This window comes from Chionomys nivalis, chromosome 18, assembly GCF_950005125.1.
Source record: "Chionomys nivalis chromosome 18, mChiNiv1.1, whole genome shotgun sequence".
Taxonomy (NCBI): Eukaryota; Metazoa; Chordata; class Mammalia; order Rodentia; family Cricetidae; genus Chionomys; species Chionomys nivalis.
The window spans coordinates 3,525,865-3,539,206 of NC_080103.1; the positions used below are offsets into that span (position 1 = coordinate 3,525,865).

The window sequence follows — 13,342 nt, forward strand, 5'->3', positions numbered from 1 at the left end:
ACTGAGTAATATCACATTTTATATGCAGACCAGGTTGTAATTAACCTTCATTTGCTGATGACTTCTAGGTTGGTTCCATCTCCTCACCACAGTGGATAAAGCAGCAATAAACACGGGGGGGGGGTGCTAATATCTTTGTAGCAGGGTGTGACTCTCTCTAGGTAGATGCCCCAGAATGAAATAGCTGAGTCATATGGCAGCTCTGTTTTTAATTTTTTGAGGCATTTCCAAACTGATTTTTACATGGCTGTATTAATTTGTACCCCACCAACATTTCTGGAAACAGAGGATTTGTTGCCGCCAGCCATTCTGCCAGGGACCAGGAGGGACCTCAGAGTGGTTCTGCACTGCACTCCCTGATGACGAGGGTTATTGAAATTCCAAAATACAAATAACCATTTGCATTTCTTCTTTTGAGAACGGCCCAGTCAATTCATTTGTCATTTGTTGATTGGCAGTTTTGCTCCCTTGACATTTAATCTCTGCAATTCATTGTAAATTCTAAATATTAGCCCCTTGTTTGGGGGTTTGGTTTTGGTTTTGGTTTCCGGAGACAAGGTCTCTATATGTAAGCCAGGCTGGCCTTGAACGCCTCCCGGGTGCTGGGTGCAGTCGTGCCCAGTTTCCAATAGTCTCTTTTGCTCTGCAGAAACTTTTTTATTTTAAGATTTATTTATTACGTATACAACATTCTTTCCATGTATGCTTGCAGGCCAGAAGAGGACACCAGATCTCATTACAGATGGTTGTGAGCCACCATGTGGTTGCTGGGAATTGAACTCAGGACCTCTGGAAGAGCAGTCAGTGCTCTTAACCTCTGAGCCATCTCTCCAGCCCTGCAGAAACTTTTATTTTCATGTCGTGTCCATCTTTTTTACAGGACTGGTTCCTGTGAATCCAGCACTCTATTCAAAAGCTCTTGCCTACCCCGATGTCCTGCACGGTATTCCTTATGCTTTCTTCTAGAAGTTTCCATTTTTAAATTAAGGCCTTGGATCCATTTTAAATTGATTGCTTCTCAAGATGAAAGACATGAATCCGGTTTCATTATTTTGTACGTGGATATCCAATTTTGCCAGAACTATGTGCTGAATAGCTTTTTTCACTGAATGTTTTCATCTCATTTGTCAAAAACTCAGGGGACACAACTTTATGGGTTTGTGTTCACTCCTCCGTATTTATGCCTGCTCCGACTGCGGCTGGCAACTGTGATATCCAGCTGAGTTCTTACTCTTTCGGATACTTTGCTATTTGTAGTCATCTGTGGTTCCAGATGAATTCTTGGATTGTTTTCCTAGATCTGTAAAATATGACATTAGAATTTTATAGGTATTGCATTAAATCTGTAGATTAATTTTGGTAGTACAGCCATTTTTACATTATTAATTCTGCCAGTCTGGCACATGGATGTCTTTGCATCGTCTAGAACCTTCTTTGATTTCCTTTTCGAGGTCTTGAAGTTCTCGTTGTTCTGCTCTTCTTTGGTTAGGTGTGTTCCTACATACTTAACTTTTTGGAGCTATTACAAATAGGATATTTTTTTCTCTCTCTGAGAGTACATTGTTGGTATATATAAAGGCCACTTTTTTGGTATTGATTTCCTATCCTATAACTGTTTTATTAGATCTAAGAGTTTTCTAGTAAATTCTACTGGGTATTTTCATTTTTTTTCTTTCTTTTTTTTTTTTTTTTTTTTTGGTTTTCAAGATAGGATTTCTCTGTGTAGCCCTGGCTACCCTAAAACTTGTTCTGTAGTGCAGGCTGGCCTTGAACTCAGAGCTCCACCTGCCTCTGCCTCCCAAGTACTGGGATTAAGATTAAAGGCGTGTGCCACCACTGCCTGGAAAGTCTTTTCTATTTCTAAGTAACATTAAATACCATGTCATGGGTATTAGAATCTAGTCTCCTGGGCTGACACCAAAAGATGCAGAGAATGCTACCTGTCCCATGTGACCTGCTCCTGGTCCCCAGTCTACTGCTTCCCAAGTCAGCACAGACCTGTGGGGACAGTTCAGATTCAACCACAGCTACTAACCCTGCCACTTCTAACAGGGACCTGCTTAGTGTTGCCCTAGTTCATCTCCATTATCTGCTCAAGGACAGATGTCAGGCTCCTTAGTGTCTCATGAATCTCCCATGACTAAAAGGAAGTCCCTCCAGCTGCCAGAGCAATGGCTCCATGGGCAAAGCTCCTGCTGTACGACCTTGCGGACCTGAGCTGGGAGCCTCAGCCTGCGCGTAAGAACTGGGCACAGGCCTGTAGACCCAGTGCTGGTGAATCCTGGGGGGTTAACTGACCAGCCAGTCCAGCTGAAATTATGAACTTAAGACACAATGAAAGACCCTGTTGCAAAATATAAGGTGGAGCATGGTTGAGGAAGATGCTTGCTTCAGCTTTTAGTTTCCATATACACACGGGCAAGTGCACCTGTGGTCTAACACATACATCGCACAAACACAGACACATACACACATACGCAAAGTTCTTCCAGAGTCTAACCCACATCCTTCCTGTTGCTGCCCTGCCCCTCCATCCTCATGTAAAATTCTGACTGTGAATCTCTAAGAAATCTTACAAAGCTTTCAGAGGAGACAAAGGCCAGACAGAAGAACTCCTCAGCCACCATACAGTAAGCCACCGGCGCTCCGCTGCCTGCCTTCCAGGGCCGGGACTGTTGTCTTACTGGGCTTTCTGTGACGTGGATCCTCTTCATAACAAAGCAGGTGAGTAGACTGACATTTCCTGTCCCTGGGGGAAGGAGTGGGGGACAGAGGAGCCACCACGAGTGTGCGCCTCTTTCGTGAGCACACATACCTGCCTCTTTGGTGAGCACACATACCTGCCTCTTTGGAGTTCTGCTTGGCTCAGGCATGCCCCCAAGGTACGTGTGAAGTTCAAGATTCCCTACCCCTACTGCCTTCCTGGGCCTGGGCTCCCACGTCACAGTGACAGCAGCTGACCCAAGCCAAAGCTGCCACAGTTTCCACAATCCCTGCTCCATCTTGGGGCTCCCTATCTATGCATCCCTGAGGACAGGGGACAGGGTACTTGGATCTTCAGGAGACTAGAACAAGAGGGTAAAAGCAGATGGCAGGCAAAGGAGCCTAGACCAAGAGAGGGCCCTGACCTGAAGGAATTTACCTCTCTACATGACTTCCAGGACATTGGAAGGCCAGCCTAGTTCCCAGGGTCTCTCTTTCATTGACAAACCCCTCTCTCCATCAGTCTCTCTGGAACACCTTAGCGCCTGCTCCTGTCCCTGAGATGCCACCCACTCTCCCTGTATACACTTGTTCTTAACCTGTTCTCCCCACTGTCCCTGTCAGGGAAAAGTCCCTTCAAAGATGTTTTAGGGGTTTTGTTTGTTTTTGGTTTGGTTTGGTTGGTTGGTTGGTCTCTCGAGACAGGGTTTCTCTGTAGCTTCTCTGTAGCAACTCCCTCTATAGAACAGGCTGGCCTCGAACTCACAGAGATATGCCTGTCTCTGCCTCTCAAGTGCTGGGATTAAAGCCGTGTGCCACCACCACCTGGCCAGAGATGTTTGAGAGAAACTCTAAGCCTGGGTATAGGAGGGGGAGGGAGAACAAGAGGCAATCCCTCCCTGAGAAACCCCAGCAACCCCCTTCATTCCAACAGGGAATCATGAGGACCCCTCCCCAACCTTCAGCACCTTCCAGCCCATGAACTTGACCCAGGGGAGATGCCAGGACTTGGGTTGGGGGAGCAAGCTCAGCATGCAGGCTCTGAAGGAACAGGAGGTTCAGCTCAAGCCCAGAGTCGCCCACTCTATGGTGAGTAGCAACACGAAAGGGTACAGTTGCTACATTGGCTCCCGCCCTCTCAAGGATGAGGGTGTGCACTGGACGTGGGTTAAGAAGAAAGCCCGCAGGAATGAATGGCTGGCTGAGGGTAGGGCTGGGTGCAGAGGAAGGAGGAAGTGGAGAGCGCTTCCTTCCCATGCATAGCAAGCCACTTGTCCTAACTTCCTCTGGTCTAGGAAGGTCAGGCCCCATCAGCAAGTGACCAGGACACAGTCAGGCACTGATCCAAGACACAGCTGTCTGTGTTGTCAGCTCCTCCATTAGCCGAAAACATTTAAGATCCTATTTCAGTATCTTGTCCTCCCAGACACCAATTCAGTGTTCTTTACTAAAGAAGAAGTCTCCCTCTCCTTCCTGGGGTGACTCCTATACCACCTCTGGCCTCTGGTGTGAGGATAAGGGAGGCAGCTTGGGGTCAGAAGCCCTCTAGTCATGGCTGCTTCTCTCCCACCCAGGCTTCTGCCTCAGCCCCAGGAGCTGCCTGGGTCCTGGGGAAGACTGACAAGGAGGAAGAGGTACCTGGGAAAGGTGGCCTGTCATTGCAAGCTGAGACCAGAGCCTGGGTTCAGAAGACCCAGGCCCACTGGCTCTTGCTCAGGACTGCCCCAGTTTGGTTCCATGGTTTCATCACCAGGAGGTGAGTCACGGAGGAGGAACCACAGAAGGCACAGGGGCTGTGGAGCCCGAGTCAGCCTGGAAATCATGACTGCCAGGCCTTTCACTGAGGGGACGCTCTGACTCAGCCTACTCTGGGCCTCAGTTTCTCTCCCTAGGCTCATTTATCCTACTGGCTCTAGGTGCTCATGTTCTCAGCCCCTCTTCCCTTCATCTCCAGCAACTCTGTCCAGCCCTCCCCTTTCTTCCTACCCTTGCAGGTCCCCCATCCTCCATTCCTCAACCCCACTTCTCTTTCACCATCTCCCCAGTACAGCTTTTGACTTCGAAACTCTAGCACGGCAGCTGTAATGTCTGTTGCTGCTGCAGCTCCCACTGGGTAGGATCTCTGACCCCTCATCTCCACCTAGTCGTGATATACTTGCTTTGGGTGAAGTTGAGTTTAGGAGAGCCTGAGAGACAGAAATGAGATCACAAGAGTCAGAGCCGCCACTTCTCTCCAACTGTGCAGGGAAGCTGAGAGGTTGCTGCAGCCCCAGCCTCAAGGATGCTACCTGGTGCGCTTCAGTGAGAGCGCTGTGACCTTCGTCCTTTCCTACAGGTGAGGAGTGGGCCCTCGGGTCCCCGATGACCAACTGGATGTGGGGCTTTGTGCTAACCAAGGGGCTGGCTCCTGTGCTGGCCTGCTTTCTCCAAGGAGGGCTCAGGGTTCTTCCCTCAGCTTGGTGGGGGAAGAAACAGCGAATCTGACTCAAAGTGGCCCCTCCAGGAGCCGGACCTGCTGCCGTCACTTCCTCCTTGCCCAGCTAGGGGATGGGCGTCACGTGGTGCTGGGCGAAGACAGTGCCCACGCGCAGCTTCAGGACCTGCTTCAACACTACACAGCGTGTCCCCTCAGTCCCTACGGGGAGATGCTCACCCAGCCCCTTGCCCGCCAGGTGAGCCCTTACCCAAAATCCACAACTGAGGACAATGTTGCCGCCACTTCCAGCATCCCAGCCGGGTCCCGGCTACTGGATCTGCCTTTCTCATCCTAGCCCATGACTGGTCACATTTGCCTACCTACTCCTCTTCCAGAAAATCACATGACAGCAGGGTAAAGGGAAGCAACCAAGTTAAATTAAGCTAGGTTTACTGAGTCTGCGGAGAGGGGGTGAGGAGGAGAAATGACCATGACGGGAGGGCATTTCACTCAGAAACCTTACTACAGTAGCCACGCCAACCAGTCCAAGGATGGGGTCAAGTGCGGAGACTGTGGTGGATGCCGGGGGACGCATGGTCCACTGCTTAGCTTGGCAGGAAGTGTCAGGAAGCCCCCCCACCTTCAAAAGGTGCGCGGGGTGGGGGGCTTCTGACCACTGTATGTGGAGAGCTGCTCCAACACTGAGGAAGTAAACAGCGACCCAATAATGGCCCGGCCTTCATGAAGACAAGACAGACACCATCAGCAAGACAGAGAACAAACTGACAGCAGAAAGGGCGAGCACTTGGAAGAAAGCCAAGCAGTGATGGAGAGTCACGGGATTAGTTAGCGCTATCTTGCATAGGTACAGCAGAGAAGGTGGGGGCCATCGGAGCAGAGCCCTGAATGAAGTGAAAGAGGGAAGTTTGAAGACAGCTGGAGGAAAAGCATTTGGAGCTAAAGTAACAGCCAGGGCCAAGCCCTGCGTGGATCAGGATGACTGATGAGCCGAAAGGTGGGGAAGAGGTAAGGGCCTGTGGCTCTTACAAGGCTCTGAGGTTTTATTCTGGGGAGGATACACTGGAGAGTTAGAAGTAAGGGCCCGACCGGACAAGGCGGCCAGGGATGGAGACAGTGTTTCAGAAAGTGAGGGGGAGGGCTAGCGCAGTGGAGCAGATGGTGTTCAGAAGGTGGAGCTGACAGGGTCTTTGTAGAACTAGATGAGGAAGCAGAAAGATGTTTAGATGAAGACTAGAGGAGGAGCTTGTCTGAGTCAGCAAGAAACACTTGTAGTTTGAGAGGTCAAGTAGGGAGCTGAGGTTGGGGTGTAGCTAGAGGCCCAGAGTTCAACCCCCAGATTGACCAGATAAAGGCAACTGGAAACCGCAGGGCTGGATTCAGTTTGGGGAAATGGTCAGAATGGAACTAGGCCCAGCACTAATCAAGCCTGAAGGTCTGGGTCCTTCTAGAGCAGGAAGGCGTGCTGCGCTGCTGGAGAGACTGGGCAAAGAGGCTGCAGGATGGTGGGGGTGGGTGGGATTGGGAGGATCCAGCGGGGGCGGGGTGTCCATTGTCTAAAGATGGCGCTGGCTGTGTGTGAGCTTGGAGAAGCCTTGCAGATGGAAGAACTGGCGGTAAGCAGAGCAGATCTTTAGAGGGTGGTGGGGTATTGAGGCTGACTTTCCTGCCATTTGGGCAGCACAGTGGATATACTGCTTTCTTTTTTAAAAAATATTTATTTATTAATTATGTATACAATATTCTGTTTTGCATGTATGCCTGCAGGCCAGAAGAGGGCATCAGATCTCATTTCAGATGGTTGTGAGCCACCATGTGGTTGCTGGAAATTGAACTCAGGACCTTTGGAAGAGCAGGCAATGCTCTTAACCGCTGAGCCATCTCTCCAGCCCGATATACTGCTTTCTGAAGGAAGGTCAGGGAAGGTCAGGATGGACACTAGGAGAAAGAATTTTCATTTGGATCTAGAAAACCTTGAGTGGTTTTTAGGAGCCTGAGAAAGCCCTGTGGCCTTGGCCTCCAGAAGCAGAGGCTGCATTAGTGCTGAGCTAAAAGCAGAGCTACCCAGGGTAGCTACCCCATGGGAAGGGTTGTCTCTCCTGAGGAGGTCTCTGCCCTGAACATGTAGCCCACACATTACCTTCTTGAGCCTGAAGAAATAAGGCCCAGCTGTCGTGGGGTTTATCCCCACGGCGATTATTTTGAAAGTCAAGGCTCCTAAAGCCCAGATGAGACCAACTGCCTTGGTGCTGAGCTCTGGATGGATGAAGTTCAGTTCTAGACACCCCTGTGGCCAGAGTCCATGTCCTCAGTTCCCAGGCCGTCAGCACCATCTCCCGTCTTCCTCACACGGAGAACCTGACCCACACCTCACTTCTCTCTCTCCCTTCCTCCCAGGCCTGATTGCTTTTCCTGCATTACCTGTCATCCCCACCCCACCCCGATTGTCAGACCTCCTTCTTTCCCTGCAGACTGCTGAGCCAACTGGACTTTCCCTGAGGACTGAATCAGACCCTGGAAGCAAAAGACAGGAGGATGCAGACAGCCAGCACAGCCTGCTCATCCACCAGGGGCAGACCCAGGCCCCAGCACAAAAAGAGAAAGTGTGGACCTCCCAGCCCAAGGAGGTACTGTATGAGACAAGTCGTCTTGACGGGAAGGGGCCAGGGTCTGGAGAGGGGACACAGGTCAGAGGGAGAGGCCAGGAAGGTAGGGACTTCATGGGTAGAGGCTGAGATAGTCTGAGCTTAGACCCTGTCTCCATGGTTCTCGTCAGCTCCCTTCCCTGGCCTTCCCCTCTCTCCTAGACTTTACCGGCACTCAGACCCAGGCCTCCCATCCCTGCCAAGCCTCAGCTTTCATCTGAACTCTATGCAAGTCCTGCTTCACGACCCCAACGGGCTCTACCCATTAATCCCATCTACCAGGAGCCTGATGAACCCATAGCCTTCTACGCCATGGGGCGGGGCAGCCCTGGGGAAGCCCCTAGTAATATCTATGCTGAGGTAGAAGGGCCATCAGGAACAGCATCCATTGGGCACCCCGTCCTCCGGAAGTGCTGGTCCAGGCCCATCTCAGGAGGCCAGGCAAAGGGAGTACAAGAGAAGAAAAGCTCAAGAAGGCCAGCAGAAAGAGGAAGCTCCTCCTGACCAGTGGACCAGGTGAAGGTCAGTGGACCAAGGCAGGACGGAGTGGTCCATGCTGCCGGAGACCTTTGTCCAGATCCAGGCTTGAGACTCCAGGCTCTGTCTGCTCTCCTTGGCATTCACAAGCTCACCTCTGTGAAGCCCTACCTGCCCCTACTTTAGAGAAAATTAAGGGAGACAGGGTTCCCTCAACCTTCCTCCTCCCAACCAGCCTCCTGTCTGTCAGGCCTTCCTCAGGCACATGTGGTACTGATCCAGCTCTCCCAAAGAAGGGCACTTAGAATCCCAGTTGTCACCCGCAGTGGACTCAGAGGAGGAGGCCTCCCCATGGAGAGTTTAGTCACATCTGAATGTGGTGTCGCTTCGCTGTGACTCGGACTCGCATCCCTGTACTTCAGGTCCCTCCTCAGACCCCTCTCTGCTGGCACCAAAGACCCCTGCTCTGCCTTCACCTGCTGAACTCCCGTGCCCTGGCCAGCTGCTGCCTTCCAGGTCCTGTCTCCGTCCAGACTTCCCCATGTAGTCAGCTCCCAGATAAAGACATGGAGACTTTTTATTAATTATGAATGCGCAACCTTAGCTTAGGCCTGTCCCATTAGCTCTTTTAACCTAATTTAACTTGTTTCTCTTCATCTATGTTTTGCCTTGGACCATTTTACCTTTCTTTCATTCTGTATGTCCTATTTTCCTGCTTTCTTTATGTCTGTCTGTCTGGCCCCTGGCATCTTTTTCTTTCTTCCTCAATCCTAAATTCCTCCTCCTTACTGTCCCTGCCTGAAGCCCCACCTACACCCTCTCACTCACAATTGTCATTAGCTTTTTATTAGACCACTTAGGTACTGTAGGCAGGCAAGGTGAAACAGCAACCCATCTTTACATAATTAAACAAACGCAGCACATCTTTACATCGTTAAACAAACGCAACACATCTTTGCATAGTTAAACAAATATTCTGCAACATCCCCATGGTTCCAAAGCCACTCAGATGTCATTCGAGCCAATACCACTCTCACCCTTCACACACACACACACATACACACACACACACACACACACATCCTCCTGTGTTCCACATCCTGAATGATTACCTCCCAGCACCTAGCTATCCAGTCAGAAATGTGGGGTCCCTAAACATCTCCACCTTTTATGCTTCAGACTCTGTAGGTCCGTAACACGTGCCCTCTCCCCTATTCTAGTCCCTGCCGTTTTCTCATCAAGACTTTTCTAAAAATTATGCTTTCTGTTGGTGTTATTTTTGAGACAGGGTCTCACTGTGTAGCCCTGGCTGGCTTAGAAGCCACTATATAGACCAGACTAGCTTAACACTTACAGGTATCTGCTCATTTCAGCCCCCCAAAGATTACTAGGGTGTTGGGTTTTAGACCACCTTGGCGAGTTACTCTGTCTAGGGTCTGTAACCCGCCTGGCTGGTCAGTTATTCCAGGGTCACGGAGAGGTACCACCTGAAAGACATGGGCTGATAAGAGAAAGGAGGCTAAGCATATTTGTCGAAGCCTCCGTTTATTAGAGTCATGGTTGCAGCTTATATAGCCCCTGGATGAAGAGCTTGGAGGGCTGGGGCACGGGATCTAGCCACATGGTCCACGCCGGTCATGTAGGCCAAGAGGTTACAATCGGTCAGGTCACGATCCCTTGGTCAGGAAGTCACAAGTTGACACACCTAGTTCTCTAGATAGAGTGTGAGGCAGGTTCCGCTAACAGATAGCTCTCTATTAACAGACAATTTGGGTGTGGGATAGGCTTTGTCAATAAAACAATTCTCAATACAATTGGGAAGTAGAGCCCTCTGCAAAACTCAGGGTAATGATCCCTATAATAATTTTGGGGGGGGACATGGCTCCTGACATTGGGTGTTCCTCAAGCATTCCTGTTACTATGAAGCTGATAGACCTTGAACTTCTGACCCTGCTGTGTCTACCTCCTGCATAGTAGGATCACAAGTGTCCACTCCCAAGCAGTTCCTCCCATGCTAAGGACCAAGCTCGGGGCTTGTGCATGCTAGGCAAGCTCTTTACCACCTGAGCTATACCCCGTTTCTCTAAGAGCATCCCAACTGCTCACCTGTACACCAGTCTTGTCACTTCTGACCTGTTCTTTCCCAAGGAAGTCAGAACAGGCTTTCTGAAGCAGTAGCCTGACCCTGGTCTTCCAAGCCGGTGAGGGTCCCAGGTTGTCAGCCCCACTCCAGACCCTCTCGCTGCATTCCTCCAAGCATACCAAGAACTACTAAGCTTGTGTGGGAACTATGGTCTGTATTCTGTCAATTATATTTTAAATAAACGCTGACTGGCCAGTAGCCAGGCAGGAAGTATAGGTGGGACAACCAGACAGGAAGTAGAGGCAGGTCAAGGAGAACAGGAGAATTCTGGGAAGAGGACGCAGTTGTGGGCCCAGACACAGAGGAAGCAAGATGTGCTGCCTCACTGAAAAAGGTACCAAGCCATGTGGCTAACATATATTAGAATAGTGGGTTAATATAAGTTATAAGAGTTAATAAGAAGTCTGAGCTAATGGGCCAATCAGTTTATAGTTAATGTAGACCTCTGTGTGATTTCTTTGGGACTTAACAACTGCGGGAACCGGGCAGGACAGAAACCCCAACAACACTAAGCCTCTTCCAGTTCACAGTCTGTCCTGCCTTTAGCAACTGCTACAGGCTTATCCGCCTGCTGCCTGGCAACCCTTAACCCCACCTCAAGACCACTTGCCCTTCTCCCTGGACAGCCTTCCCGGCCTGACCCCCTGACACGCTTGGGAGGCCACTGGCCACCTGGGACAACCATTCTTCCTTTAATTCTTCTATCTTCCCCCTTCCACACACCAGGGGCAGCCCTGAGGGATACTCAGCTATCCCCAATGGAGAAGCCCAGTGTTTGGTGCAAAGCAGGTGCTTAGGAAGAAGAGGGGATGGAGAAGAGAGGAGACAGAAGGAATGAATGGATATGGGGGGGGAGTCTAAATCCCCTCTCTGGAGGCCAAAGAGTTAAGACCAGATATCTTCTCCTAGAGACAGAATGTCAGTCAGGGCTGACCCAGGTATGACCCAGGGCTGTCCTTCTGTCTGCAGAGCTACATTCTGAGAACTCTGTGGCAAAGCAAAGGCCTCTCCTTCCTCATCAGCCCTCCTGCCCCGGAGGCATACCCTTTGTAGACAGGAGCTTCAGGACAGAGCAGGCACGGCTCCCCTCCGGCCTCATCGTTAGGTGGTATGTCTGACCTGAGAGAGGCTAGCTTGGGGTATTTGTGTCCGGAGACCATCATACATACCTGGTCCTTCTTTGGAAAGGCAGGTGGTGAGACTACACGTGAGCTGAGCTCCTACATCAGTGGCACGGATGGCAAGGAGGTGTCATCCCGCATGCCAACTCCAATCCATTGGTCTCGGCTGCCTAGCGTGCGGCCCTGGAAAGGTCACGTCCAAACCCAGCAGAGAAGAGCACCATGACTGATGAGTGATGTCTGCCGTGGGGCGGGAGGGAAGACGAGCTGCATTTCATTTGCCCTTATTGATTAAGTTCAATTCCCTCATTATGCAAATAATGAAATGAAGCCAGAGAGAGAATGTCTGGGCCAAGGTCAAGGATTAAAACCCCTGCTCAGGGTTCTCTGTCCTCACCCTGATTCCTCTCTTCTCTGGAAGGGACCATCCAACTCCAAAGCAGGCTGGAGATCAGAGGAACAAATGTGGGATCTCCATCATAGTGACACACAGCCAGCTCTCCTGAGAGTCACCAGGAACCCTGTTCAAAGAAGTGTACTAGGGAAGTTGTCCTGCCTCCTATGACCCTGTTTTTTCCTCCTGAAGAAACTGGACTTTAGGGAAGCCTTGGCCCTTTGAGCCTTCATTTCTGGGCCCCAGTCCAATGCTGCTGTTGTCTGAGCGATGGTTTGGTGAGAACAGATGCTAGAATTTGTATGTTGGTTCTTGTCTAGCTAATAAATCATCACCAACAGTCTCCCTCCACAGGAATCGAAGTCCTTCCAGCTCCTCCTCCACCCTTTCCTCTCTCCCACTGTGGTCCATAGGGGTTAGGGGTTCAAAGACACTCAGGCAAAGTTATAGGTCTTTTGACCAGAAGTTGGGAAACACTGGGGCAAGGACACAGGCTTCCTTTGCCAAGTGCTTCTCCTCTAGCTGGGGTAGGCTAAATGGGCAGCCAGGGGCACGGGAGTGGATGCTATAGACGGGGCAAAGATTCAGGACTCTTAGGAGTGTGTGAGCCCTTGGAGGGTGCAGACTCCTGAAACAGCTCCTTAACTCTCTTGGAACTTCCTAACCTCCTGAGCTTCGGCCCTTGCCTCACTCAGGAGGAGCCCGTCTCCCTTCCCCGTCCCATCCTGGGGTGTCTTCTCCCTTCCCTGCCCAGACTCACTTCAGGACTGACCCGCTGCCCAACAGCAAAACCCCACCCGGGTTCCCTGCCAGGGAGAGGTCTGCGCTCTCGTTCCCACTTTCGTCTCGGCTGCTCACGCATGGTTCTGCTGGCTCCAGAGTCTACCTGAATCACTGGAGGTATCTTTGCCGCTGCTCCTTTATGCAGCTCCCTACCTGGCTGGCATCTTGATCACACTAACGTTCACTTAAGGCAGCAGGTGCCCTTTGGGTCCCACCCCTGGCTGAGGCACAGCAGTCTCACAGGCTCTTCCCCCCAGTTTTGTTCCAGACAGCTGGGTGCTGCCACCACTGGAGCTGCCCCAGCTTGGCACCAACACCAGCTCCAGTGACTAGCCAGTTTTCTCTTTCCGCTCAATGCTAATCGGGGCTGAGGAGCCATAGGTGCCGAGTCCATGTCAGCTGAAGATCTAGAGTCCTCCTAAGCACTGGAAGACAAGAGCGGGGAACCCATGCCCTCCCCCTCGGAATCAGAGAGAAAGCTGAAAGCCCAAGAAAGGTCTCACCAGACACTTGGGTAGTCACTTCAGGGTAGGTTCCGAGCAGGCAAACAAGACTGACTGATACAGGAGATGGAAAGTAAGAAAGCAAAGAATGTCCCTAAACGTCTAGATGGAGCGAGTGGGCAGGTATGTCTCCTTAGGG

The 13,342-nt window shown here is 51.0% G+C and overlaps 1 protein-coding gene across 1 annotated transcript; it reads left to right on the top strand.

Moving 5' to 3' along the window:
- Positions 1-2,171: 2,171 nt before the first annotated feature.
- Sh2d2a (SH2 domain containing 2A) lies at positions 2,172-8,286 on the top strand. The gene is made up of 8 exons (XM_057793803.1): positions 2,172-2,238; positions 2,832-2,882; positions 3,638-3,792; positions 4,278-4,459; positions 4,949-5,038; positions 5,207-5,375; positions 7,609-7,764; positions 7,945-8,286. The coding sequence occupies exons 1-8, from the start codon at positions 2,172-2,174 to the stop codon at positions 8,284-8,286; spliced, it is 1,212 nt and encodes a 403-aa protein (XP_057649786.1).
- The last annotated feature ends 5,056 nt before the right edge of the window (positions 8,287-13,342 follow it).